At 47.0% G+C, this 26713-nt stretch overlaps 1 protein-coding gene across 1 annotated transcript in view; it reads right to left on the reverse strand.

The window, feature by feature from the left end:
- Window positions 1-1533: 1533 nt before the first annotated feature.
- Arsb (arylsulfatase B) overlaps window positions 1534-26713 on the reverse strand; it is a 170335-nt gene continuing 145155 nt past the window's right edge. The window contains exons 7-8 of the mRNA XM_052743557.1: window positions 5176-5298; window positions 1534-4034 (exon numbers count right to left, since the gene is read on the reverse strand). Coding sequence (XP_052599517.1) covers window positions 3769-4034; window positions 5176-5298 — 389 coding nt within the window. The 3' untranslated portion in view covers window positions 1534-3768. The remainder of the gene's footprint in view (window positions 4035-5175; window positions 5299-26713) is intronic.

A 26713-nucleotide genomic window follows, 5' to 3' on the forward strand; every position in this document is an offset into this window, starting at 1 on the left:
GCATGTCAAGATCGCCTAATTCAACCATCTCCTTACCAGAGGGGAAAACTGAGGCACTGAGATGGTTAAATGATTTGCTTTAGTGGCTGTTCTACCACTAAAATAAAGCTGGAATCATTTCCTGTCATCTTTTTTCAAACGGTAGCATGTGATAGACGCATGCCAATTTGACTGGACAACCTTTTCCCCAAGAGGTGAACTGTGTCCACCATAGGCAAATTCAAGCATCCATCTAACAGTCTCTTCAAAAGTGGGCTCCTTATGAGTATGGGCTTAATTTAGTGACATTTATAACAAATATAAAAAAGACAGAGTGAGCACATACAATTTTGTAGACTAGGTCATAAAAGGCGCCAAGGCTCCCTGCCTGCTGCTTCCTCTCTGGATTACCTGCCCTGTGAGGACATCCTCATGGTCACCGCTGGTGCCCACACGGCAAGGAACTCAAGCATCTGGCCACAGCCAGTCCACAAGGCATCTCAGAACGAATCCTCCAATCCCATCCAAGCCTCCAGATCTCTCTGCTCAACTGCTGGACCACAGACTCAATGAATGACCCCGGAGCAGAACTCCCGCTAAACCGCTAAACCATTCTGAGTCCTCGCCCTTACGCAATGTATGCGAGAATCAATGTTTGTTGTTTTGAGTGGCTACATTTGGGGATCATTTCTTGGCCAGCAATAAAATACTACCATGCTCTGTCATAGCCGTTTTTATACTTACCCTCACTGACGCCCCTCTAAGACTTGGTAGGGAACATTCCTTTTCTGTGGTGCTAAGGACTGAACCAGCGCCTTGTGAGTCAAGCACTCTTACCCCTAGCCCCACGATGTATGTTCTTAGGGCAATGTCTCACTTGTTTGTTAAGTGTTTGGTTATTATTACTGTGTATGTGTGTGTGGTGGGGGGTGTTTATGACAGGGCACATATGTTAGAGGACAGGTCTATGGAATCCGTTCTTTCTTCCCACCCTCATGTGGGTCCTGTAGCCAAACTCAGGTTGTCCGGCTTGTGTGGTAAGTGATATACCCTCTGAGCAATCTCACTGGACTAACATATTAAACACACACACACAACAAACAAACAAACAAACAAACAAAAAAACACCTCAGCCAGGCAGTGATGGTACATGCCTTTAATCCCAGCACTCGGGAGGCAGAGCCAGGTGGATCTCTGTGAGTTCAAGGCCAGCCTGGTCTACAGAGCGAGATCCAGGACAGGTACCAAAACTACACAGAGAAACCCTGTCTCAAAAAAACCAATAAATAAATAAATAAATAAATAAAAATAAAATAAAACCCTCTAATATATTTGCTCTTATTTGTGTAACAGATGTGGTGAGATATAATTCACATAATATAAAGCTGGCAAATCAGGAAAAAGGTGGCAATGTGTCTCTTCCATAAAACCTCCCTTTCTTCATTCATCACCTACAACGCACCAGCACACTGGGTCCACCATGACATTCAACCTACCATTACTGCCAAGCTCCTGAACTTTTAACCATCACAAGCAGAGTCCCCAGGGCTGACAGAGTTTTAGAAAGATTAATTTTATTTTGTCCCTCAAATCTGGAACAGTCAGGTGGTAACAAAGAGACGAGTTCGCAAGTTAATAAACAAATCCTTCTTTAGAGGTAAACACATTTGCAAAGAACTAACATTAATATTTCTAAAGCTACGTTATTCATCTTTCCTTTTTGTATAATACATGAAATCCAAGGAGGTTGATCCTGAGACCTATGCCGTTCTATTTGTTTTATTAAACGGAATCTCCAGTCATTTTTTTAAACATTACTTTCTGAAAGTCTCCTTTAATCCATTCATATGTTAGCATTCCAAGGATAGCCCACAGTCAAAGGATTGAAGGCAGCTGCTCAGAGAATAATCAAGAAAGTTAAAATAGGTGTTATGTCGTAGTAACCTCCAGTCTCAGAATCCTAACGGCCACCTACAGCTGTGGGACAGGAGGGACGTCCAGACTCTCGTCACTCAGACTCTCTGCCGTGGACTCTGGAGTAAGAGGGGGCCCATGGCCAGCATGTGCATTGAGTAAAGGTTGGTAAAAATGTCATTAGCTTTAGCACCATTTTCTCATAATAGTCTTATCATAACAAAATACTGAATATCAATGACCAAGAAATACTGCTACTGAACGGAAGACGGCTGTACACAAGGACCTATATCATATTTGGTGGTTCTAATTTCTAGTGCTCAATGAAAAATGGGAATGAGATTGCTGGCAAAGGAGAATTCCTAGGAAAAAGAATTCTCTTTTGTCCCCCTGGAGAGGACATCACAACCCTGCCATGCAGGGCCAGTGACTGTCCCGATAAGTAGATTGTGTTCCAGCCAGGGCAGAGGGGATAGCTTAAGGACAGATGAGCAAGGGCTGGAGGATAGTTATATTGCCCTTATAGCCAGCTCACTGGACTAGTATCATTCATGGTGAGTATTTGCTGTTTATTTGGTTCATTTATTCATTTAAAAAACCTGCTGGGTGCCCATTATGTCCCAGACCCTGTAGCAGGCATTGGTGTAAGCCAAGAACAAGGCAGTGGTGCTGATGAGGAGCACCGTTTTTTCATCTATCTGGGCTTGACACTCTCTGAGGCTAATCTGGATGGAGTCACATTGGGAGGATATGAGAGAGTCTGAGAAAGGGTCGAAGGTCAACTAGTGTATCCTCATTCTTCCACCCAGAACCCCAATACGAGGCAGTGAAACACAGAATAAGGAGGAATAAGGATGGTGCCTACTCTGCTTTACTAAGGCCAACACACTAGACATTGGCCACTCCCTTTCTCAAACTGCCCCATCCATCACCTGGACAAAGGTGCTTTCCTGGCCTTTCTTCCCACTGCTTGAGAAAGCAGCATAGATCATGACGTATTAGGAGACCCAGCCACAGTCTTGCTGGATTCCATGCAACTAGAATAAACCTCCTTAGCAGATGCTACAGACCCCCAACTCCCATGAGCACGGCCACAGAATGACCAGTCCACCTTCTCAGGGCAGGGCTCGGGACTATCCCAGAGCTCAGGATGCTTGGCGTAGAGGGGAAAGTGACCTCAGGCACAGGACAGAGATGTCTAAAGGCATGATAGGGATATGGCCACACAAGCTGGGTGGCAGAAGTCTAGACAGAATGAGCAACAGTAGGTGGGGGGGTGATAGAATAAGAGCACGTTTAGGTATTGTACAAACCAAAACCAAGGCACAGACATTCCTCCATGCTGGTTTACTGCCATGGGCTTTATTCTCCACAGTGAGGTGAGTGAGTGAGGGTGAGCCGGCAGGTCATGGATGTGGAAAGCTTAAACAAGATCTCACAGACAGGGAGCCCTCACAGCCAGTGGAACCTCTAGAAATCATCTGTTCCCTGCCTCTGTTACGTGTGTTTTGCCAATAAAACTGGTTATTAGCAGAGGGAGTTCTAATGACTGACTTGTGAGGCAAAAAGAGCCAGCTGCTCTGGCCTCCAGGACTCAGGGATAGCCTTCTATGTCCAGTTCCCAGCGTCGGCAGTTTAGGAACCAGTCACCCTGGCCTCCAGACACGAACGCCAGCCAACAGCAGGATCTGTCCGTCTAGATTTTACTGGCTTTTGAAATGTACTGTGGTTGAAACTGGGTTCTTTTGGTGGGTTATATAGCCTGAGGGCCAGGTGAAGGGGCTGGGGCTTTTTTTTTTTAAAAAAGAAAGAAGCCAGCAGAGTAGGGGCTCAACTTCTAGCCTGCACATATGTGCTCCAGCCTCCCCTGGGACCCTACATCCAGGGGCTCCACACACCGGTATCCTTGGGATCACAGCGGGGGTCCAAGGGTGGGAAGTAGGAAGGCACAGAGTGCTTGTGGTAGTACTGCAGGCGGGAAAGGAGCTTCCGGACGATGTGGGGATGCTCCTGGGACAGGTCGTTTTTTTCTTCAGGGTCCTGACTGATGTCAAACAGCCAGAGTGTCTTGGTTGACGAGTCCAGCGAAGGTATCTCAGAAATGTTGGATTGAGATGGAGGCGGAAACCAGTAACCACAGCCTGGAAAAAGACATGACATTTCAGTGGGGGAGAAGCACTGTTGGTGGGTTCTAATCCCAGGGCATCTGGGGGACAAGGCTGCCCTGGCTTGTGGGTATGGTCACACACACACACACACACACACATACACACACACACACACACACACACACACACACCAACCACGTGTCTCTTGGTATTCATTCTAGATTTGTCTCAGAATATGGTTCCCATGCTTTAATGGGACAGATCCTATTGCTTTACAATGAGGGATGTTAAAAATACGTGTGGCGGCAGGAGGGGGATTTTAGTTGTCACCATGGCAGCGGGTGGTAGGGGTGGGGTGGGGACGGTATGAATACACTCCCAGGATTTAGCAAGCACAGCACAGTGCAATGCATGGGACAATCCCAAACAATGAACTGTCATTGTAAACACCAAGAACACTCACAAGCTGAGCATGCCTACATTGCATCAGAGCCCGTGTAAGCATGCCAAGATGTCCCTTTCTGAGAATGGGGTCAGGGAAGCAGACTCTCGCCCCAGCCACAGCGTTGGTGGAGCTTCTCGGCTAGCTAGGTGTGCTGTGTTTGACAGTCACACGTGTCTGAAATCCATATACGTCTATGAAGTACTCAGTGGGATTTTCTCCTTTTACCTGCACTACAGATAATTAAAAACAAAACCAAACCCCAAAACTCAGAGGAGGTTCAGGTTGAGCAGCGGAAGCCTTTCTTCCACTCTGCAGCCTCAGAGAGAATGTTTTATTTCTTTATTTTTTTTAAAGGCAGCCATCATTTTGGTGAGCTTTTGCTGTTCTTTTTGGTGGGGAGTCTACTTAGGCCACCACAACAGCAGAAGTTGGGTGATACGGACCAGACAGAGGCCATGAAACCTCGAGTAGAGAGCTGCTTTCTTAAGATCCGCAGGGACCATAAAAGATCTGAAGGACTAGCTAGCCTCTCAGATGTCTGAGCAAACTGAGGAGGTTTGGCAAGGAGCCTCGAGGAGCTAGGAGAGGAGGGGAAGGGCCTGGGCACAGTGGTAACAACCGACCTCCCTCTCTATGGGAATGGCCCGGGGAATGAAGTCCCGAGAGGAAAGGAAGGTTGGGGACACGGCCCCTGCTCTGGCAGCTCCGGGAGAGAGCTGAGCAGTCTACCTGGGTAGCCCGTGAGGAGTTTCCAGTTTTTGTATCTAATCCCAGCGTGGATAGATGTGTTAAAGGCAGAGTATTCTAAAGGAACAGAATCATTCTTTGCGGCAGCCATGCTCTTGCCAGGACCTGGGAAGAAATAGTTTGAAAGAATTAGATTGCTGTTATTGGCCTGTGTCGTTATAAATCAACATTTTATACCCTTCTTGCAGAGCAGTAGCTCTTGTTCCACCCCAGAGTGCAAATGTCTGTCCTGCCACAGAAACGAATCTTTTATTAAATGTAAGCAGAAAGTATAGTTACATTAGATGTCAGTCATAAACCACCACAAATATAAAGGAAACCCCAAAGAGATTAGAAGACTAATCCATCCTTAAAATCACTGCCTCCCGCCAAGACACAGACAGAGGCCATGTGCAGAACAGTGTCTGTTACAGCAACTGAGCTGGGCATTGTGTGCGTGTGCGTGTGTGTGCGTGTGCGTGCATGCATGTGTGTGTGTGTGCGCATGCATGTGTGTGCATGCGTGTGTGTGCGTGCGTGCTTTTACTCTTAAATGTTTAAGTGAAATACATTTTCTGTGAATGCTTGTACCTTTGCAGATAGCATATTAAATTATAAATGAACATTTTATTGAAGTCTGTCTCAAGCTAGGAGAGGTTCAGCACACCACAAAAATCTGAGGATACATTTATTTTCAAACCCGTCATGAAATTTAAAAGTTAGTGAGCAACGCTTTTAACTATTCAACAGAATAACTATGGGTATATAAACTATTAGGAGATAGCATGGGTTATTTTAATTTATCATTTTAAGGTCTTTTAGCAATTGAACAAGTTTCTGAGGGAACAGTCATTAACGCTCACCCCACCTCAAGTTTAGAACCAGTTAGGAGACAGGCTAAGCAGACTGACCTAAACTATCACCTTTCGTACTGATAAATCACCTACAGATTACATGGCTTCAGGTCACAGTGGAAAGAATTGCTAATAATTGACCCTGGACTTACTCAGCCACCACCACTGAGCTCACTGGACAGTCCCAGGGTTCTCTTACAGCACACAGTGATGACAGATTGCTTACATACATCCAGGGTACGAGCTGGCTCTGAACTTAGACCCAGAAAGAGTCTCAAGCTGAGCATACCCAGTCTCTTCTTCTTAGCAACTTTCTCTCTCTTCTTCAGCAGAGAGAAACGCACTACGTAAAGTCAAGTTCAACTTTAGCTGAGAACATTGGTTGACCCATGAGGGCAAGGGATGGGTGTACTCATGACTGGGAGTTCATATTTACATATTTATAAGCTTCTACGTTGGACCTCACTGTACCATATTTAGTCTGTTTTAAGTTTACATTTCTTTGTTAACTTTTCAAATATGGTCAAGGCAATTGTCTGGGGGACGCTGCAGAAGGCCACTGAATAGGTGGCCAGCCCAGTGAGTAATTTTCCTCGTGGGTGCTTACGACTGAAACCACTGATGTGTACTGGATCAGTGCCCAGACTCTGAGTGTCTCACAAGGGTTAGGACTCACCTTTTCTGTGGCCGGTGGAACCTGTGCCAACCCCAGCATTGAATCCAGGGAGCCCTGAAGCTCTGCAGGGATGGAGGGGACGGCACAGCCCACAAAGTCTGCTTTTATTTTTGATTGATTGATTGATTGTCATTGCCCAGGCTGGTCTTGAACTTCCACCTCCCTCTCAATCACCTCGGTGGAGTGTGTGGTTATGTCTGTAAAAGTGCACGCTCAGAACAACTGAACTGAATGGGGCGGGGGCTGTAGCTCAGCTGCAGAGCACCTGCCTAGCATGTTCAAGGCTCTAGCATTGCCGACCCAAACCAAAACAACCAAGAGTACACTCCACCGAGGTGATTGAGAGGGAGGTGGAAGTTCAAGACCAGGCTGGGCAAATGACAATCAATCAATCAATCAAAAATAAAAGCAGACTTTGTGGGCTGTGCCGTCCCCTCCATCCCTGCAGAGCTTCAGGGCTCCCTGGATTCAATGCTGGGGTTGGCACAGGTTCCACCGGCCACAGAAAAGGTGAGTCCTAACCCTTGTGAGACACTCAGAGTCTGGGCACTGATCCAGTACACATCAGTGGTTTCAGTCGTAAGCACCCACGAGGAAAACCTTTCTGACTTCTTGCTTCTTTGCTTGCAAATATTTTGGCTGCAACACAAACGGATGCTTCTTGTGATGGAGGTGGGTGGGGATGAGGATCACAGGAAGCGGGTCCACGACACACAGGCTGTGCGACAACTGTGATCCTCTCATCTCACCCCTCACCAGTCTGTCTAAAGGCCACACTGCAATAGCAAACATTTCGGATGTTAAATAAAACAAGCATGCTTTGGTGAACATAAACAAAAGAAAGGAAACAGCTACCTCAGCCCTACTTATATTTATATACATTGTTTCCTTAAAACAAACAGGAACAGAAAATACCCAAACAACAAGTCTAAGGCTAAGTGATGAAGGATATTATTATCTCAACTTTATTTTTCTCATTTTGAGTGACTGAAGAGATCAGAGAAGAGTAATACCCTAGAGTCGCCACCAGTGAACAGATATCTGTTAACATTTTGCCACATCTGCTTAAAAAACTTATTACATTTTATTTATTTTGTGCACATTCGTGTGCACTCGTGTATATGTGGGTGTGGGTGTGAGTGTGTGCATGCATGTGCACAAATGTGTCACTATGCTATGTGGAAGTCAGAGAACAACCTGAAAGTCGTTTCTCTCCTTCCGTCATGTGGATGGATACAGGGGATTGAACTCAGGCCGGCAGTCTTGGCGGCAGGCGCCTTTACCCACCGAATCATCACCAGCCTCATATCTGCTTTTCTGATGAAAGGAACTGACAACAAGATCAAGTTGAGGTTTCCTCTGCCCCTCGTTCAGCTCTCTCATCCACTGTTCCATGTGCTGCTGCTGCTGCTGCTATGGTTTCTAGGCATCTTCATCCATTTCATAGTGCAGGGCCATGTGGATGTACTAAAGAGTATACACAGCATTGTTTCACATCCTACACACGTGCTATTATACATATTCACATTGTACACATGTGTTATACATATCCTGTAAGTATCATTCCCTCTTTAGAGTTTTGTAATTATATATCTGCATATATTCCCCTTCAATGTTTAACTTCACTATACAAAATACTGCATCTTGTTAATCAATTTCTCCGTCCCCATTCCCAAGCTGTTTGATTTAGTGTCTGTTATTGGTTATCCCACAGTGAGTACTGATGTCTACTTCTTATGCACAAGGGATGAAGTTGCTTTGGAGTCTGTGTCTAGAACTGACCACTTGAAAGGTCCATGCTTTTCCATCATACCAACTGGCCCTCCTGTCTGTAATATCCCCATTCCTGAATCCTATACCACCCAAAAAGTTCTTGGAAAAAAAAAAAACAAACTTTTATCTTCATGAAGGATGTAATCATCAAGAACCATTATTTTCTGTGTCAAAGAAAGCGGTTCTTACAGACACCTTTTTACATCCCTCTAGAGAAAACCACACAGCTCACAGGTGCACAGCTTGATGCCCAAGAGGCTGAACGTGACCAGGGCTTCAGGGCTCATGGCAGGGCCTCCAAATGCTCCCTCCTTGCTCCAAGGTACCCGCTGACTTAACTCTGCACCTCGAAGACTCTTCTGTCTGCTTTTAAACGCAATGTGAACACAGAGTATACTGTATGTTACTCTCACTTCTGGCTCCTTTTAATTCGAAAATGTCTAGTCTCATAAAATAAGTTCACAAAAAGTGACCCTGAGGTTCTACGTAGCCATGGGAATCAGCCTGTTTCCGGTACCTCCTCCACTTCAGTCATTGGAGAGTCCTCCATGGGTGAAAATCCAACACCCTTCTCTCATATTTGATTTTGAAGCCCATGTGGGACTGATTTTTGTCTATGAAGAGAGGTAGGAATCAAGAACGCATTCAGTGCAAAGGCCATCCTCTCCCATTTATCCACAGTGACACCCTTGCCAACATGGGGTGAGTCTGTCCCTAAAGCTTCAGAATCTAGTGGGACTCTCCATGATGCTGGGAATGGTATCCATGCCAGGCCGTGCTTTGGGCACTAGCCATATGTGGCTGTGGAATGTTCAGTGTCTGTGCCAAGCTGTGCTCTGAGCACTAGCCACATGTGACTGTGGAATGGTGTCTGTGCCAGGCTGTGCTTTGGGCACTAGTCACATGTGGCTATGGAATGGTGTCTGTGTCAAGCCATGCTTTGGGCACTCACCACATGTGGCTGTGGAGCATATGAAATGTGGCTGGTACAACTAAAGAACCAATTTTTTATTTTTGAGACAGGGTCTCATTTTGTAGCCCTGGCTGGTTTGAAACCCGCTATGTTGACCAGGCTAGTCTTGAACTCACAGAGATCCACCTGCCTTTGCCTCCTTGAGTGCTGGGATTAAAGGCGTGCACCACCACACCCAGCTATTAACCTAATACATGTTCTACCACAGAGCTTTACCCTCAGCCATATAAATTTAAGTATTTTACTCTTTTTGGATGCTATTAAAATGTCCTTCTGAAGTTCCATGTTTGTTTGGTTAGTGTCTACTGTCTGAGGTACAAATGATGACTCTATGTCCCTCTCATATTGCAAAACTTGGTTGAAGTTGTTTTTATTAGTTCTCACAGCTTTTAAATTTTGATGCATGACTTTTAAAATTACCTCTATTTATTTATTTAATAATTTATTTTGTGGTGTGTGTGTGTGTGTGTGTGTGTGTGTGTGTGTGTGTGTGTGTGTGTGTGTGTGCATGCCAGGACATGTAGGTGAATAGCAGGGCAATTTTGGGGGAGTTGGTTCTCTGGAGACTTCCAACATGTAGGTCCTGGGGATGAATTCAGGCCATCAGGACCAGGGACAAGGCTCCAGGATGGGGACAAGGTTCTTGTAAGGTCATGCCCTACTTACTTCCTTGACCAGCTGGCTGTCTATTCTTTTCACTTTCTTTCGTTCGTCACTGCTTTGCCTAATTCTCCATATAATTCTGACACACACAGAGAGAGCAGAACACAGTCCTTACCGTTCCTGACCTTTGACGACCCCTGGAGGACTTTGAGACCTCTAAGCAAGCTTGAGTGATTCTATCAGTAAAGGAGTATTACATTTTGTCTAAAAGCTTTTCTGGATCTATTTGATTATCATCTTTTGTCTTTTAATCTATTGACTCTCATTAATTGATTTTTCAATGAAGGAAAGATCATAATGAAGTGATTTTTTTTTCATTGAAAAATCTTTATTTTTCACTAATTGATTTTCAGATGTTAGGCTGATCTTCACCCTACATGGTCACAACATATAATCTTCTTTATACATTTCTGGATTCTGTCAGTATTTTACTGAGGATTTTTGTGTTCAGATACATAGGAAATAATGAATTATTAAATTGGTGTTTTGATAAGCTGACGTAGATGGGACAGAGTGTTGGGCTGAAAGACAGGAGGACAGATTTCATAGACAAGCAAACATCAGGGTTATCTGTCAGGGTTGATGCTAACGAAGATGCAGGAAAGAGCCATTGCTGCGGAGTCTCTCCACCCCCACGGCACACAGCAGGCATGTGGGAGCCCACAGAGGTTTCCGAGTGAGATCTGAGCTTGCTTTACCCAGCAGGGCTGCATAAGGGGAGATGGACTGACCACGTGTGTGGTCACCAGGTGTTTGGAAGGGTCTGCACTTGGCTGTGCTAGGGGGAGGTCTTTTGCTCCACCCCTTGGCATTCCTTTAAAGAGACCTTTAGAAGAGACAGAAGGGGCCGGTGGATTAGGATCCAGGCCCTCCCGAGGCTATCCTGTGCTTCTATCTCTCTCTCTCCCACCTCTATATTTCTATCTAAATCTCTTATCCCTCTCTCCTCAAGAGTACCCTGGGTAAAAGGTGGGGGCAGCCCCCCACATAGGCACATCCGGAGGCTGGCTGCTGGGTTCAAGTATCAACTCCTCTGCTCACTGTGTGTGATCTTGGTTTTGACTGACCTTCCTAGCCTCAGTTTCCTCATTTGTAAAACGCAGGTGCCAATATCTACTTTGCAATTGATTGTGTTGCCTAAGTATGTGATGATATATTCAAATAGCTTGACAGTAAGTCCATTCTGTAGGAGGTATATAATAAACGCTATTATTACCAGTTGTCCAATCTTGGGCAACTTTCTGAACTCCCTACACTTCAGTTTGCTATCGGTAAAATTCATTTAACTACAAGTGAGCTAAGACATAAACTGTGCTTAGCACATGTGTATACTCCCAGACCATTATCAACACTAAAGACACTAAAAACAGCTGATACATGTACTCACTATGTATTGGGGAACACAATACACCATTTTTAAGTCTCTCCTCTCCTCTACCCCTCCCCTCCCCTCCACACTCCTCTCGAGATGGAGTCTCACTACTATGCAGCCCTGGCTGTCCTGGAACTTGCTTTGTAGACCAAGCCTCAAACTCATCGAGATCGTTTGCCTCTGCCTTCCAAGCTCTGGGCACCATTCTCCACCCAAACGACCTATGCTTATTTACTGACAGTGTAATTTGTTCCTGGGCTATGTTTAGCAAACTTTAGCCCTTCCAGAAATTTGGTTGCCCAAGCGTTTTCTAATTCAGAATTCTGTCAGGTATGTTTTTCACAAACAGGAAAGATTTTGGCTTAGTTAGCTGCAAATACTCTCAATTTTTATACACTCAAGTTGAAAAAAAATTGTTTGCTTTTAGGAATGGGCTGTTTACTTATGATGTAGATCAAACATCTCTTTTTACAAATTATTTTTATTTTATTTTATGTATGTGAGTGTGTTGCCTGTATGTATGTGGGTGTCACGTGGGTTATGTAGGTGCGGGGAATTAAATCCAGGTCCTCTGTAAGAGCAGCCAGTGTTCTTAACCTCTGAGCTCCCTCTCCAACCCTTCAAATATCTCTTAAAGTTTACACTGAAGTTTAACTTAAACATTAAATTGGCTGATCATTTCTTCCTAGTCAAATTAATAGAAATAGTTTACAAGACCCAAACTCTAGCTGAAGTCCAAGACACAGGTACTTCTCGTGCCCACCGGTGAAAGGCCTCCTGCTGGAAGTCTGCATCCTCTTCCACCAGACTTAAACCCATGTAGGCTGCAGCTGGATGGAGACTGCGCTGCACATGTGGATCAAATCTTCAGGGCGCTCAGGGTTTCATGTCCCAGTCACCGTGGGCTCGGGCCAAGGCTGTGCTCTCTCTCTCATCTTGCTGTGTGGCAAAGCTTTACATATCCAGATGTGAGTGCGTACACTGTTGTCTTGTTTCTTATTTTTACAATCATTATGGATCTAAACATAGAAGTTTTTCCCCTAAAAATAGTTTCTTAAATATTACACTGGCTAGAACACCCTCCCCTAGCTGATCCTTTGCTGGCCTACTCTGATGCTTTGCTGGCGTGCCCCGGTTAACTTTCAAGGTTGGAAAAAGCCACAGTGGCCTCTTCACTAGCTCCAAGGATATGGAGAGCTGTGAAGACTTTAGTGGAAGCAGACCCCACACCACCACCCTGTATTTCTAAAAGAGAGCCCAGACCCCGAGGTGGGTTTTAGAGGCCTTTAGAACAATAGCTTTTTGTCACCTTAATAAGAGGCACTGAACGGCTCTGTCTCTGTTTCATTCTATGTAAAACAAGTATAAAAAGTCTGCCCAGCCAACAGGGTGAATGTGAGTCGGGCACAAAGCTTATGGGTGGTGGGCCTTGGGCATCGTGAGTGTGACGATCCAGGCTGCAGGGCTCCTGAATCCCCACTGCAGCTGCCACTGGACTAGGTGCATAGACAGAACCAATACACTAAATGACATCATCTTCCTCCCAGTTGAACCTATGGCCTGTGATTGGCAACCTTTAAAGTCAAGGTGTTCCGAGCTGCCGAGACTGTACCGACTGTGTGCTGCCATGTACCGAACTAGCTACCGTGGGAACTGGGTATGGTTAGAAAATTATTAGAGTTACAGGCACATGACCAACATTGTATATACTGTATCACAGGCCAAGCCCCACATGAAAATACAGTGAAACAGAATTATTCATTTCTCATCTAGACTGGGGGACCAGCTGGGGCCTTTAGTTACCCTAACACCCAACTCTGGTTCTCTGAGTCCCGCTACCTCAGCCATGTCCTGTCATGCGGCCGAGGCCTGTCATCCTGGCCCTCTGTCCCCTTCAGAGATCTGGTGGTGCCATCTCTGTCAGCATTAGCTGTACTTATGTTGGTGTTTGCATAGTGACTGCCCTGGGGCAGTCCCACGGAGGACTTTGTGTTTAACCCGCCCATGCCTTGGATGTCCAGGTGCAGCAACTGTAAAGTTCCAACATGTGCCTCCTCTACTTACCCAACCCACTGCTTCCGCTGTGCCTTCTGTGGGCACCCAGGGGACACTTACCCTTCATCCCTCAAATACACAGCTCATTTCATGATATCTGCGCTTATCACTGTTGTGGGTGACTGTCCTCCGAGCCAAGCAGTCACCATCTTGGGGAGTCCATCGGTACCCTCTTACAAAAGCATCGTCCCAGCTGGGCTTGTTAACTAGTCACACACCCTCCTGGAGAAACGTCTTCCTGATTGCTTAGGAGTCAGCCCGAAAGGAAGGGAAAAGAAAGGAGGGAGCATAGAACTAGACATTGCCATCGTCCGCTCAGAAACAGAGGCTTACTTATTAAATTGACGTGTGTGTGTGTGTGTGTGTGTGTGTGTGTGAGAGAGAGAGAGGGGGGGGGCAGAGAGAGAGAGAGAGAGAGAGAGAGAGAGAGAGAGAGAGAGAGAGAGAGAAACAGAGAGATAGAGACAGAGGGACTAGGGATGGTGCCCAGGGCCTCACACATGCTAAGTGCTCTACCGCAGAACTGTACCTGCAGCCCTAACACATAACGTCCTGGGCTGGTGCTGGCAGCTGGGCACAGCCAGGAACAGAAAGACAAGTAAACAGGTAAGCAACAATGGAGAGTGATACCAGGAGTGTGTATGTGTGTGTGTGTGGGGGGGGACACAGGGACTCTAGGAACCCCAAGTGGGGAATCTTGATGAGTGTATGTGGGGAGAGAAGGCCTTTCCAGAGAAATGATGGTTAGCACGAAGCTGAGAGGCTGGCAGGCGATGCAAAGGTTTTCATTTTATTACTTCTTTTGTGGGCTGAGGTGTGAGGTAGGAATGTGATGTGTGCACTGAGCTGTGGCAGACCCTGTCACAGCTGGACACGCAGGCTGTCATGTTACAGTTTCTGCTGAAATTTCAATGTCTTCATCAAAATGTTCTTGAGGTTGTTTGAAATTCCTAACACAAGACTGGAATCTGCCTCACTGTGGGAGCTCACTGCCCAGGCCCCCCAGGAGCCTCGGTCACAGCCTCACTGTGGGAGCTGTGCATTTTCTACCTGCTTGCAGTTGTCTCGAGTACTAGTTTTTTTTTTGGTTTTTCGAGACAGGGTTTCTCTGTGTAGCTTTGCGCCTTTCCTGGAACTCACTTGGTAGCCCAGGCTGGCCTCAAACTCACAGAGATCCGCCTGGCTCTGCCTCCTGAGTGCTGGGATTAAAGGCGTGCGCCACCACCGCCCGGCGAGTACTAGTTTCTCAAGCTTAGTCTCACAGCCTGTTACACCACCAGGGACCGCCTCAGAAGGGCCATTCTAATTCATATATAAACTTGGGAGGAAAAGTAGAGTGGATTCAAGAGTCTTCATTTGCACTTGCCTGACGTCAAATGAAAAGGCCAAATGCTCAGTGAAGCCACATTGTTTTGGAACTAGGGAGTCACAACCTGTGAACTAAGCCAGACCTAGGCACTTATCCTCAATAAGTCAATTAAAAGAACCCGATCAACAGCAGGAATTGGAAAAAGGAGAATCATTCAACGTGGGCACATTAGGAAGAGGGACAAGAGATGAAGCAAGTCCTCAAGTTCTTCTTCGGGGCTCTGAAGGAGATCGGAGTTCAACTACAGGCCGAGGCTTTACACATCTAAGCAGTCCCGATCAAGGTGTGGTCCCACCCACCACGGCCCATCATTATCTGGGTTTTAGTCTCCTCCTAGAAGGTGGTCTGATGTGTTCTGAACTGTGTGAAATCTCTTTCAGAGAGACAAGCTCCTCCTTTGTCGGCACCCTTTCCTTCTCCCAGCATTCCTAGGAAAACTGCCATTTCCTGGGGGTCCACTCTTTCAATAGTCTTTAGAATATTACTTCTGCCGCAACAGTTACAACACAGCCAATGCCTAACAATGAGAGCCCGACATGCACAGGACACGGGTGAAGACGGCCTGTCCAGGGTTATGCTGGCAACCCAAAGAGTGGAATAGGAGAGAGACGAGGAGGGAGGCTTGGAGAAAACAGAAAGGGAGAGGCGAGAGGCGGCAGGGCTGGGAGACAGAGGAGGGCGCTGGGGGCGGGGGGAGGTGGGAAGAAGGCTGGGTCCCAGTGCACTCAGGGGGGTTTAGCAAGCAGCTTTGCCTTTCACTTCCCTGTCTTTCCTTGTCATTTCCCCCACAGGTGAGGACGCAGGATAGAGCGTCCCCCAGAGCCGAGGGCTCAAGCATCACTTAGTGCTCAACTGTAAAAAGACCTAGCAGGGCGGCCTGCCTGCCTGCCTGCCATGAAACAGCCTGTTCCTTCCTGGACTTTCACCCGGCTAGTGCAAGTTTTTTTCTAACACCCACACTACTTATTGAGAATTCTGTCTGTCCTTGGCAAAATCCTTACAACTTGAAACAGGAGTGTTGGGAAAAATACGCCAGACATGAAGCTAATCAGAAAAAGGTGAGGAAGAATATTACAGATGTTATTTATTACCTATGGGGGAAAATCAAAATGCCCATTATTTTTATATATGCACTCCACATGATGGGTTTCAAATGAATCTAAGTCCATGATTTTCAGTTTACAAAGTCAATTTCTCTGACACCTACTCACTCCGTCCATATTTGATATGTTAAACGTCCTCATGAAAAAACAGCTTTGATGTGGCTTGCTCGGCTTAGACAGAGTCCGGCGTTAATCACTGTTGAGTTGTGCATAGTGAGTACTCAGAAAGGAGACGGGTTATGGGGAACTTCAACAGTTGGTTCATGTCTGACACTAGCCAGGAGTGTGAACTGAGTAATGTCAGCCAAGACACAGAAAGCAACCACTCCCCGAGGGCCTGTCAGCCCAGGACTGTTCTGATAAATGAAACCATCTCCATCGGTATATGAAGTAGATTGGTAGAGACCTTCTCATGTTGAGTTTATACGAAATCTTGAATAATTTATTTGATCACATTTATTTATCTATAAAACAAATACCCACCTTGATCACTGTATATGCTAGATATCAAATCCTCAGAATAAAAAAAAATGCCAAAGTCTAATTAGTAATGAAGAGATAGATGATTTTGTTCAAATACCTCACATTGTAAAATATGCAATACACATTTGCTGCCAGGAAGAATAAACACACAGGAGTGTTGGGAGAGTCTAAAGGAGATGTCACCTCCCTGGGAGGGGCTCATGGGGTGGGGTGGGGCTCTGGACAAGATGGATATGACAAGTAATGAAGGCTTGAGGAGATCAGGCATGATAGATGGCACACACCTATAATCTCAGTGCCTGGGATGCTGAAGCAGGAGGTCAGAGTTTAAGGCTACCCTGAGCTACAGAGCAAGACGCTGTGGATGGGGGAAAGGCAGGCTGGGATCCCAGAAGAATGTTTCACTTGGCTGGGTGGTGGTGGCACATGCCTGAATCCCAGCACTCGGGAGGCAGAGGAAGGCCTGGTCTACAGAGTGAGTTCTAGGACAGCCAGTGCTGTTACACAGAGAAACCCTGTCTTGGGGGGGGGGGGGGGGTGACCCAATAAATAAATTAGAATGTCTCTCTTTTTTCAAAAGTCTTCTCCCTATGGAGTCTCCTCTTCCATGTCCAAAGGAGGCAAATGCACACAAAGCCAGCCAAGCAGTGCCTGGCTCAGGGGAAAAAAAGGTTCTGTCAAACTGTGCTCATTCTGACGTTCCTCTGCGGCCTCCTGTACTTCTTTCTTTTTTCTGTATATGTGTATTTAGGTATGTGTGTTTGTATGTGGGGGTGCACACGTACAAGCCTGAAGTTGATATCAAGTATCTTCTTTCACTATTCCTTATTTCCTGAGGCAGGGTCTCTCTCTAAACCTGGAGCGCACCCTTCTGCTCAGTCAGCGGTAACCAGCCAGACTGTCCTAGGAGTCCTGTGTCCCTACTATTTTTTTCCCTTTTTTTAATTAAGAGACTTTCTATTCATTTTACATACCAACCACAGATTCCCCTGCCCTCCCTCCTCCCTCCCCCCATGTATCCCTACTATTGAGGGCGGTCGGCATGTCTGCCCAGTTTTAACATGGGTGCTGAAGATCTCGACTCTCCTCACTCGGTGCAGCGAGAGCTATCTCCCAGACCCCTCTTCTGCCTCTTCAGCCTTCTCTCTTCATCTTCTAAATGTTTTCACTCCTCCAGATCAGGACTCAACATTCCACTGGGTATTTTAGAATTTGAGGTCTCACCACCTACCACCTACCCACATTTCTCTGTCTGTGGAACCCTTAGTGCCTCTCACTCCAAGGCCAACCCAGGTACCAAGTGGCCAGCATCCAGCCCTCTTGCCTCACTCACACACTGCCCCTTCAGCCCAACCTCGCATTTTCAGGAGAGGAATTCACCGTTGATCTCTTGTTTTTGGCCTTGGCCATGAAGACAGGCTCCACCTCCTCAGCCTGTCCCTCTGCTCTGCTCTCTGCCTAGCCTTTATTTTGTGCCCACACGCCGCAGGCCTATTGTTAGGCTTGTGGCCCAAGTGAAATGGAAAAGTCAGAAAAATCTCTTGTACTGGACAGTGCGTCAGGACGCTTCCATGAGCAACTCCTCTCCGATGTCCCGGACTCCTCATCCAGGTGCCTTATCCCAACTGCTACCTGCTGTAATGAAAGTGGAAGAAACAGACAGACCTGGGCAGGGAAGGGGGCCAAGGACAGGATGCCGCAGAGAACCAGGTGCTGAGAGACAAAGAAAAGAGACCCATGAAACCGGACTAGTGCACGGCAAAGTGGCCACGGGAAAGGACTGCCGTGAGGAGGCAGGAAAGGAGACTCTGGGCTTGGCTAGCAGGACAACATGGAGACAGCAGCCGCACTGGGCAGCTGCTTCTTTTTTTTCTCCCTATAATTGAAAATAGATTTTTTTTCCTCACATAATATTCCCCATTTACAGTTTCCCCTCCCTCTACTCCCAGTTTCTCCCCACCCCCCTCCCATCTAGATCCATCCCCCTTTTTGTCTCTCATTAGAAAACAAGCAATTTGTGAGAAATAATAATAAACCATAATATAGTTCGATAAAGCAAAAGCTAGCACCTTGGAACAGGACAAAACCAACAAACAGAAAAGAGCCCGAGAGAAGGCACAAGACACAGATAGAGATGCAGAGATCCACTTGTTCACACACCCAGGAACCCCATAAAAACACTACACTGGCCGGGCGGTGGTGGCGCACGCCTTTAATCCCAGCACTCGGGAGGCAGAGCCAGGCGGATCTCTGTGAGTTCGAGGCCAGCCTGGTCTCCAAAGCGAGTTCCAGGAAAGGCGCAAAGCTACACAGAGAAACCCTGTCTCGAAAAACCAAAAAAAAAAAAAAAAAACACACTACACTGGAAGCCATAATATATATGCAAAGGACTTGTAGAGTAAAAAGAGAGAAGAAAAAATTAAAAATATATAGATAAAATAAAATAAAAGGGGATTAAAAAAAAGGGAAATCCCTGACATTATGAGACAAGGAGCCTCCAAAGGTGCAACTGAATTTGTTTTCTATTGGCCGTCTACCGCTGGGCATGCAGCCCACCATGAAGAGGAGCTTGTTTGCCCAGTGAGACTCCCATGGAGAAAATTTCTCCCATGGAGAAAATAACATTTGCAAGTTATTACCAACTGGAGCTTGCTTCTGGGTTAGGGATGGGAGGGGGTCTACTTCTTTCAGCTCTAGGACCCAAACTGGTACAGACCCACGTAGGCCGTGTGCATACCTCCGTCTCTGTGAGTTCGTATGTGCATTGATTCTGCTGATTTAGAGGGCCTTCTTTCCTTGGTGTCCTCCAACCCCTCTGGTTCTTCTACTCCTTCTGCATCCTCTCCCACAGGGTTCCCTGAGCCCTGAGGGGAGGGATTTGTTGGAGATATCCTACTTAAGGCTGAGTGTTCCAAGGTCTCTCACTCTCTGCACGTTGTCAGTCTGTGGGTCTCTGCATGTGTTCCCATCTGCTGCAGAGGAAGGTTCTCTGAGGATGACTGAACAAGGAAGTGATCTGCTTCCCTAGTCCAAGTCTGCACAGGATCTTTGCACAGAATGCCCTAGGAACATGAACTTGGGGTGGGGGGTAGAGGCGCGGGCAATGAGCTTAGAAACAAAGATAAGGCAGACAGAAAAGAGAGCATGTATTCTCTCTTGTCACCATCTCGTTAACGTGCTGACAGAAGGACTGTCCCGGCCCAGCATCCGCGTGCCAACCACGCCTCTACTCTGATCCTGCCACACACGGGCCAATCTAACACAGGGTGATGGCTACTCATCCAATTCACATTCTCAGCCTGTCTCTCTCTAAATACACGTTTTTCAAGTAATTGGTAGAGTCCAACAACAGACGGCTATAAATAGGCATTGTGTGTATAAAAAGAGGGAAACTAACCAAAAATATTCATCCTCAGCCTATGATTAAGATGACGAGCACGGAGCAGGCTGGGTCGTCTATTTTCTGGCTTGGGATGAAAGAAGAACGGACTTCCCCACCCCCAGCACGGCATTTAGTGAAATCCCAACCACAAATCCTCACAGAGGATCCAAACGCCTCGCTGAAGACCGAGCTCTTCCTGCGTGGCACGGTTCATATTCCAGCACGCAGGAAAGACACGTCTAGGCTCTGAGCACATTTTTGGACAAGGATGAAATGATGTTAATAGTTCATTTGGAAAGGGGGGAGCTTGCCTGTGGTTCAGCCATGATGGCTGTCAGGCGGGCCTGGCCTCTCTGTGCTGCCTGGGGATGGCATCTGTCTCAATCCCAGGGGCCCACACTCCAGCTGCGGCAGTGGCAACCTCAGTGCAGAGAAGTGAAGCTGGATGGCACCTCCCCAGCACAGTGCCCACAGTTCTGCTATCCACAGCCCAGATCCAGTGTAACCCAAGCCCTATAATCACTGCAGTGAGGGCCATGAGGTGCTGCTCTTGCCGAAGGTACAGGAGGCAACAGCGAGGCAGCTCTTCCTCGCCTCCCCTGGTTCCTGGCGGTGGTCCAGTGGAAACGGAGGAAGCTTTATATTCTGAGAGGCTATCGGGGTCTCACGTGAACAGAGATCCAGGACATAATCTCTTTCCAAGGAAAACTGGAAGCCTGTTGGAGAGAGTAGGCAAAGATGGCTACACTGCTCTACAGCTGATTTAGAACGGAATATTAAAGAATTGCCACAAACTCTTCGGATCTGCTTTGGAAAGCTTCGGTTTCAGGGAACGCCTGCCCGGAAGGTCCCTGAAATGTGGATCTGCTTGGAATTATGAAGCTTGACTATTAAGGAACTATCAACAGATAGTTCTCCCAAGGTTTCCAAAGACTTGGTCCTTCCCCAACAGCCTGAGCGGATTTCTTTCCACATTCCCAATCCTCAGTGTCCTAAACTAGGCCTGTCTTGAGACACCTCACACATACTGTGACAATACTCACCAGAGGGAAGACTGAGTCTGTGCTAGACGGCTACACTGCAGAGAGGGGACGTGTGTGTGTGTGTGTGTGTGTGTGTGTGTGTGTGTGTGTGTGTCCTGTTCTTCCCCCTCCCTCTCTGGAATAATCACTTTATAAAGCAGGCAGGAGGGACTACCCACCCCCACCACCTTTCCCTTCCCCTTCCCCTTATACCAGCGGGGAATTACTTGCATTCAGGGAGAATCTGCTCAGCAAATCTCCCACTTCTGAACCTGCAGCTGGAAAAGCAAGCAAGAGAGGGAAAAAAACTAAATGGAACCGAACTTTCCATCTGACAGAGTCAGGCAGATTTACAGAAAGCATTGGTGGTGGGGGGATGCCACACGGGAGGCTCCTTTTTGCCAGAGGATGGTGCCCTGCAGACTCTGAAATACAGGCTGTTGGTCTGATGCCCTCTCTTGGCTTTGGTAAAGTGTGTCACATGACAAACCATGGGCTGGTGGCTACTGGGTACCAAGACACAGTGATATGAAGGAAGATGCCATGGAGATCAACTATGGTCTTTAGCAATTCGTTCTACAATTCTAACAGCCAGAGACGAGTCTGAGGGTTCCCAACCCAGAGAAATGATAATGTTCAAGGATACAGACATGCTAATTGCCCTGATTTTACCATGATGTAGTATATACATGTATCAAATTGTAATAGCCTAATTATGTCAATTAAAGAAATCTTGAACCAGGCATGGTGGTACACAGCTTTAATCTCAGCACTCGGGAGACAGAGGCAAGTGGATCTCTCTGTGAGTTGGAGGCTGGCTTGGTCTACGTAGTGAATTCAAGACAGCCAGAGCTACATATTGATACTGTCTCCAAAGCAACCAACCAGCCAACCAACCAACTAACAAACAAATTTTAAGCTGGGCATTGTGGCTTGTGCCTGTAATCTCAATGTTTGGAGACGGAGACAGAAGAACTGCTGTGGGTCCCAGGTTGGCCTGAACATCCATGAAAGACCTTATCTCAAAACAACAGTAACAACAACTAAACCCCAAACAAAGCAAAATCAATCTTGATAAGATGGAAAATCCAAAAGCTAGAGTGTGTGGGAGGCACTGAGATCTTGCAACTTCTTTCTTGGGAGAGAAAAGGGTTGTGAATAGGAAGATCAGAATATTTATGACTGAACACTCCATGAAACCCCCAAAGCCACTTCCTGAATTGGCGAAAGCGCACAGGCAGGCAGGAAGCTGTGCAGAGGTCTCTGCTTCCCTCCCAACATGCTCAAAGCCTCCCTTTGGGGTTGAAAAGGCGTGCCTTCCTGAACTGCCTAAGGCTGTGCATTTTAAAAGGGATTGTATGGTAAATATAAAAAAAAATGTTGAGTCTCTCTATTGTTCAAGGGCAGTACACAGTGTTCTGGGAATGACAGAGGACCATTCCTTCTTTTTCTTTGTCTGACGGTGTGCTAGGTATGATTTTTAGGTACTAGAAGGCCATAGCTATTCAAAAACCTTAGAGTGAAATGAAGAACAGATGTCAAAGGAGCGGCGAGGTGCAACTGTTATTGTTTATTTCTTAATTAGAGAAAGGGGTTTTTTAGATTGGCATGATTTATGATGTTCGCATTAACTGAGCCTTTGGATAATGAGCGTCCCTGAACCCCTGAGACAGAAGGCTTATTTCTAGCTGTGGGGAAGGCAAGGATTCCCGGAGAAGGTAAGACTCGGGTGAGGGCTCCCACTGAGGGGCCAGGAAGATCTGAACAGTGGATAGACGCAGGTGATCCTGGGCAGGGGCGATTGTGTGTGGCAGGAAGTTAAGTCTGGATGGGAAGATGGTTGGGCACCCTGGCTGGCTGGAGGGGGACAGAATAAGAACAGCCTGGGAAGAACAGGTTGCTAGGCATGATGATGCATGACTAACCTCAGTATTCAGGAGGCTGAGGCAGGAGGCTAACCTGGGTGTCTCAGAAGAAAAGAAAAAGGAAACAGATGGGTTGGGTCAGTGTCAATTCCCCTAATTAGAGAAAGAGAAATTTCTGCAGTAACTGGAAGTCTGTAACATTTTTTTTTTTTTTCTGAGCAGGGATAAAAGGCACATTCAAAGATTCATCTCCATGTCCCATTTGTTGACTAAGCTGCAGAGTTGACTTAATGCTGTGAAAATGTGGCCACAGATGGCAGCCAGGATTAAGTGCCCCAGAAGGGATGGTCTATATCACAGCTGTATAAATGGCCATTCTCTACCAGCTCAGAGCCTTGTTAGACAAGGGTTGAGATGGCTCCAGCCTGGGTGTAGGAGTGATTCTGGGGAAATCCAGGTCCCCCATGGGGTTCTTAGCCTCACAAATAAACGGACTCAAATTGAGGCACAAGGACAATTTTATTAGAGATTAAAAGGACCCCCCCCAAAAAAAATTAATAAAAATAAAGGCCAGGCAGTGGTGGCGCACGCCTTTAATCCCAGCACTAGGGAGGCAGAGCCAGGCAGATCTCTATGAGTTTGAGGCCAGCCTGGTCTACAAAGCAAGTTCCAGGATAGGCAGCAAAACCACACAGGGAAACCCTATCTCAAAAAACCAACCAATCAACCAACCAACCAAACAAACAATGCCCCCCCCCAAAAAAAAAAACAACCCAGCTGGGTGGTGGTGGTGTACGCCTTTAATCCCAGCACTTGGGAGGCAGGTGGATCTCTGTGAGTTTGAGGCCAGCCTGGTCTACAAAGTGAGTTCTAGGACAGGCTCCAAAGCGACACAGAGAAACGCTGTTTCGAAAAACAACGGAGGAGGAGGAGGAGGAGGAGGAGGAGGAGGAGGAGGAGGAGGAGGAAGACAACAGACAGACCCCAGGGCAGGCAAGCTGTGAACCTCTGCAGCTGCCTGGAGGAAGCCAATGAAGGGAAGAAGGAGAAAAGCCGCTGGAGCTGGCATGGAGGTAGACACATAGTGGGAAGAGAGGCTTAGAGGAAGAGCAAGCCGCCCTAAATACTGGGAGGACGGGAGCACCAGGGATCAGGAGCGGATGCCTAGGAAAGAGACAGAAGAAGAAGGGTAAAGCCGCATAAAGAGCAGACTACCCTGCCAGTCTCTTTAGCAAGGCTCCCCCTCCCAGGAGGTGGTCCTTAGCCTGTCTTTAGTCACTTGTCCTGTTGCTGGGAGGAGACACCATGACCAAGGCAACTCTTACAAAAGAAAGCATTTGATTGGGAGCTCGCCTACAGCTTCAGATGGTGAGTCCATGACCATCATGGCGGGGAAGTACAGCGGCATGCAGGCAGGCATGGTGCTGGGGCAGAGTGAAGGGCTTTACATCCTGATCTGCAGACAGCAGGGCCTGGGTGGGATTTTGAAACCTCAGAGTCCAGCCCTCCAATGACGCTACAAATGCCTCCTAATCCTTTCAAAGAGTCCATCAGCTAGGGACTAAGCATGCAAATATACAAGGCTATGGGGGGCATTCTCATGCCCACCACACAGCCCAGCTGAAGTGCTGGTTCTCTGCCCAGGCCAGAGATTCTATGCAGGTGACCAGAGCCTTTTCTGTTCTAACAGGAGGACAGTCCAGATGGCCAACAGAGCCAGAGCAGGAACTTCGAGGTGTGATGAGGTGGTGTGGGAACAAGAAGAAACACCATTCAGAGATGCTGTTTCTAAGGGATGACGGTCTTGGTTTAGGAACCTTGTGAGGGGGGCAATGTTTCCAGGTGGGCTCACCAATATCGTGGTTACCACAGATGCAGCTTCCCTTGGTCTACTATAAATAAAGCCAGAACCGCAACACGGCCCACAGGACCTGTGTCGCCTGCTCCATTTCCTCCAAAGGATCACGCTGATGACACTTCCGTTTTTCTTCCAATTCTGATGGAGTATAAGAGCACCCTGTCCAGGCCTGGATGGGAATACACTCCTGTACCCTCCTCATAGACAAACATGTGGCCTTGGCAGCTCACTGAACTGGCAGAGATACAAGAAGGAAGGAGCTGTGGTCTCCAAAACACTGCTTGGAAGAGGCTCCATCTCACACTGCCTAGAAATGAGAAACAAGTGTCTATCCTCTCTTAGCTCACACACATTGGGTCTGTTCAGTCAGCAGCAGCACCTTAACCAGTCCACTTGTCCGGGGGCTCATCTCATACGCCTGCCTTTGCTTGGAATGCTCCAATTGTATCTACCACTCTAGTTGGTGTGAACCTGGGAGAGTGGGGCCTAAAAGTGAGGCGGACTAAAGTCTCATGCAATAGTCAACTTTATTCAGAGCATCAGACAATTTATACTCTGAGGGTTAAGAAGAGTCACATGTGTAAGGTGTATAACCACAAGGACGAGCCAAATGTGGCAAAAATATGTTTTTCCACAGAGGCATATGAGTAATAACAGCTGAGGGGCTGGAGAGATGGTTCAACAGTTAAGAGTACTGGCTGTTCTTCCAGAGGACCCAGGTTCAATTCCCAGCACCCATATGGCAGCTCATAACTGTCTATAACTCTAGTTCCAGGGGATCTGACACCTTCACACCAATGCACAGAAAAATAAAGTTAAATAAATTATTTAAAAAAAATAACAGCTGAAGTAAACTCGCTCCTATCCACTACAGCAGGAAGGAGCAGAGAAACACATTCCGAGAACAATTCTCTGTTTTGAAGAAACTGAGGTCACATGACTCTCGTATTGTTTTCTTGGGGTTTTCTCAGGAGCACTCAGAATTCTCTCATGATGTCATTCCTGGAGTGTGTTCTGACAAACTGCACAGGTTTCTTTTAGTGCTTGGGATACTCCGGATGTTCTGAGCTCTGCTGGCCCAGCCCGGGCTTTCTCCACTGCTGGTGTCTTTGCGTCTGTCCTTCCCTCCACCTAGGCAACTTACTACACAATGCTCTGCCTGGATAACTCCCTCTTCAGGCCTCTGATCAGATCAGACTGGCATAGGGGCATTTCTGGCCTCCCAAGTTAACCTAGCCCTGTTAATCTTTTACGACAAACATTATACTTTAACTCCATGTATGTGTCTTTCCCTGGAAGACCCGAGCACAGCTGGGTTCATGACTTTTTTGCTCAGTCATGTACTATACATTCCGCACCTAGCACTGAGGAGGGGGAGAGAGAGAGTTCTAGAAGGCCTTACACAAAGCTTTAGAATATCCACACAGGAAAAAAACAAGTTGGCAAAGAGGAAGGCTGGAAGCTATTCCCTCCCCACCCAATGAGGCCAACTCGTCAGCCAGGCCCAGAGATAACTCCAGGGTCCAAGTGTGACTGTGATAGTATCTTTGTGATACCAAAACACATACCTGAGGGGTGGAGATTTAAATGGAGACACACAACGCATGAAGCTGTATGAAGAACTACATGTAACAAAGCATGTGAAGAAAAGCCTGCGATCTGTAAATGAGTCCCCAAAGCCCATGCTAAGGTAAGGAAAGGCCAGATGCTCTGTGTCTTTGTAGGGCAGGGCTCTCTGAGTGGCTGAACTGCCATGGCCTCCCTTCTCCCTTAAGTGTCTTTATTAATACATTCTCTCACCATATTTACTGCTATCCACGCATCTAGTTCTTCGCTCCAGGACACAAGAATATAAAACAGCTCTAGAGGTGCCACCAAGTCCCTTCACCAGTCATTATCAGTTTGATAACTACCACTAGATAAAAGAGTGCCTGGGAAATCTGGGTTTGACAGTGAATGTGCACAGAGCCTGATGCTGAGTGGAGACGGCAGAGAAGTAGGCCACTGCATCCGGAGTCAGTAAGATTTAAAGAAAACAAACTCAGGCCGTGGAGATAGCCCAAGGGCTGAGTGATCCCATGCCATCCTGGGGA

Source organism: Peromyscus californicus, unplaced genomic scaffold (assembly GCF_007827085.1).
Source record: "Peromyscus californicus insignis strain IS unplaced genomic scaffold, ASM782708v3 Scaffold_18__1_contigs__length_77618521, whole genome shotgun sequence".
Lineage (NCBI taxonomy): Eukaryota > Metazoa > Chordata > Mammalia > Rodentia > Cricetidae > Peromyscus > Peromyscus californicus.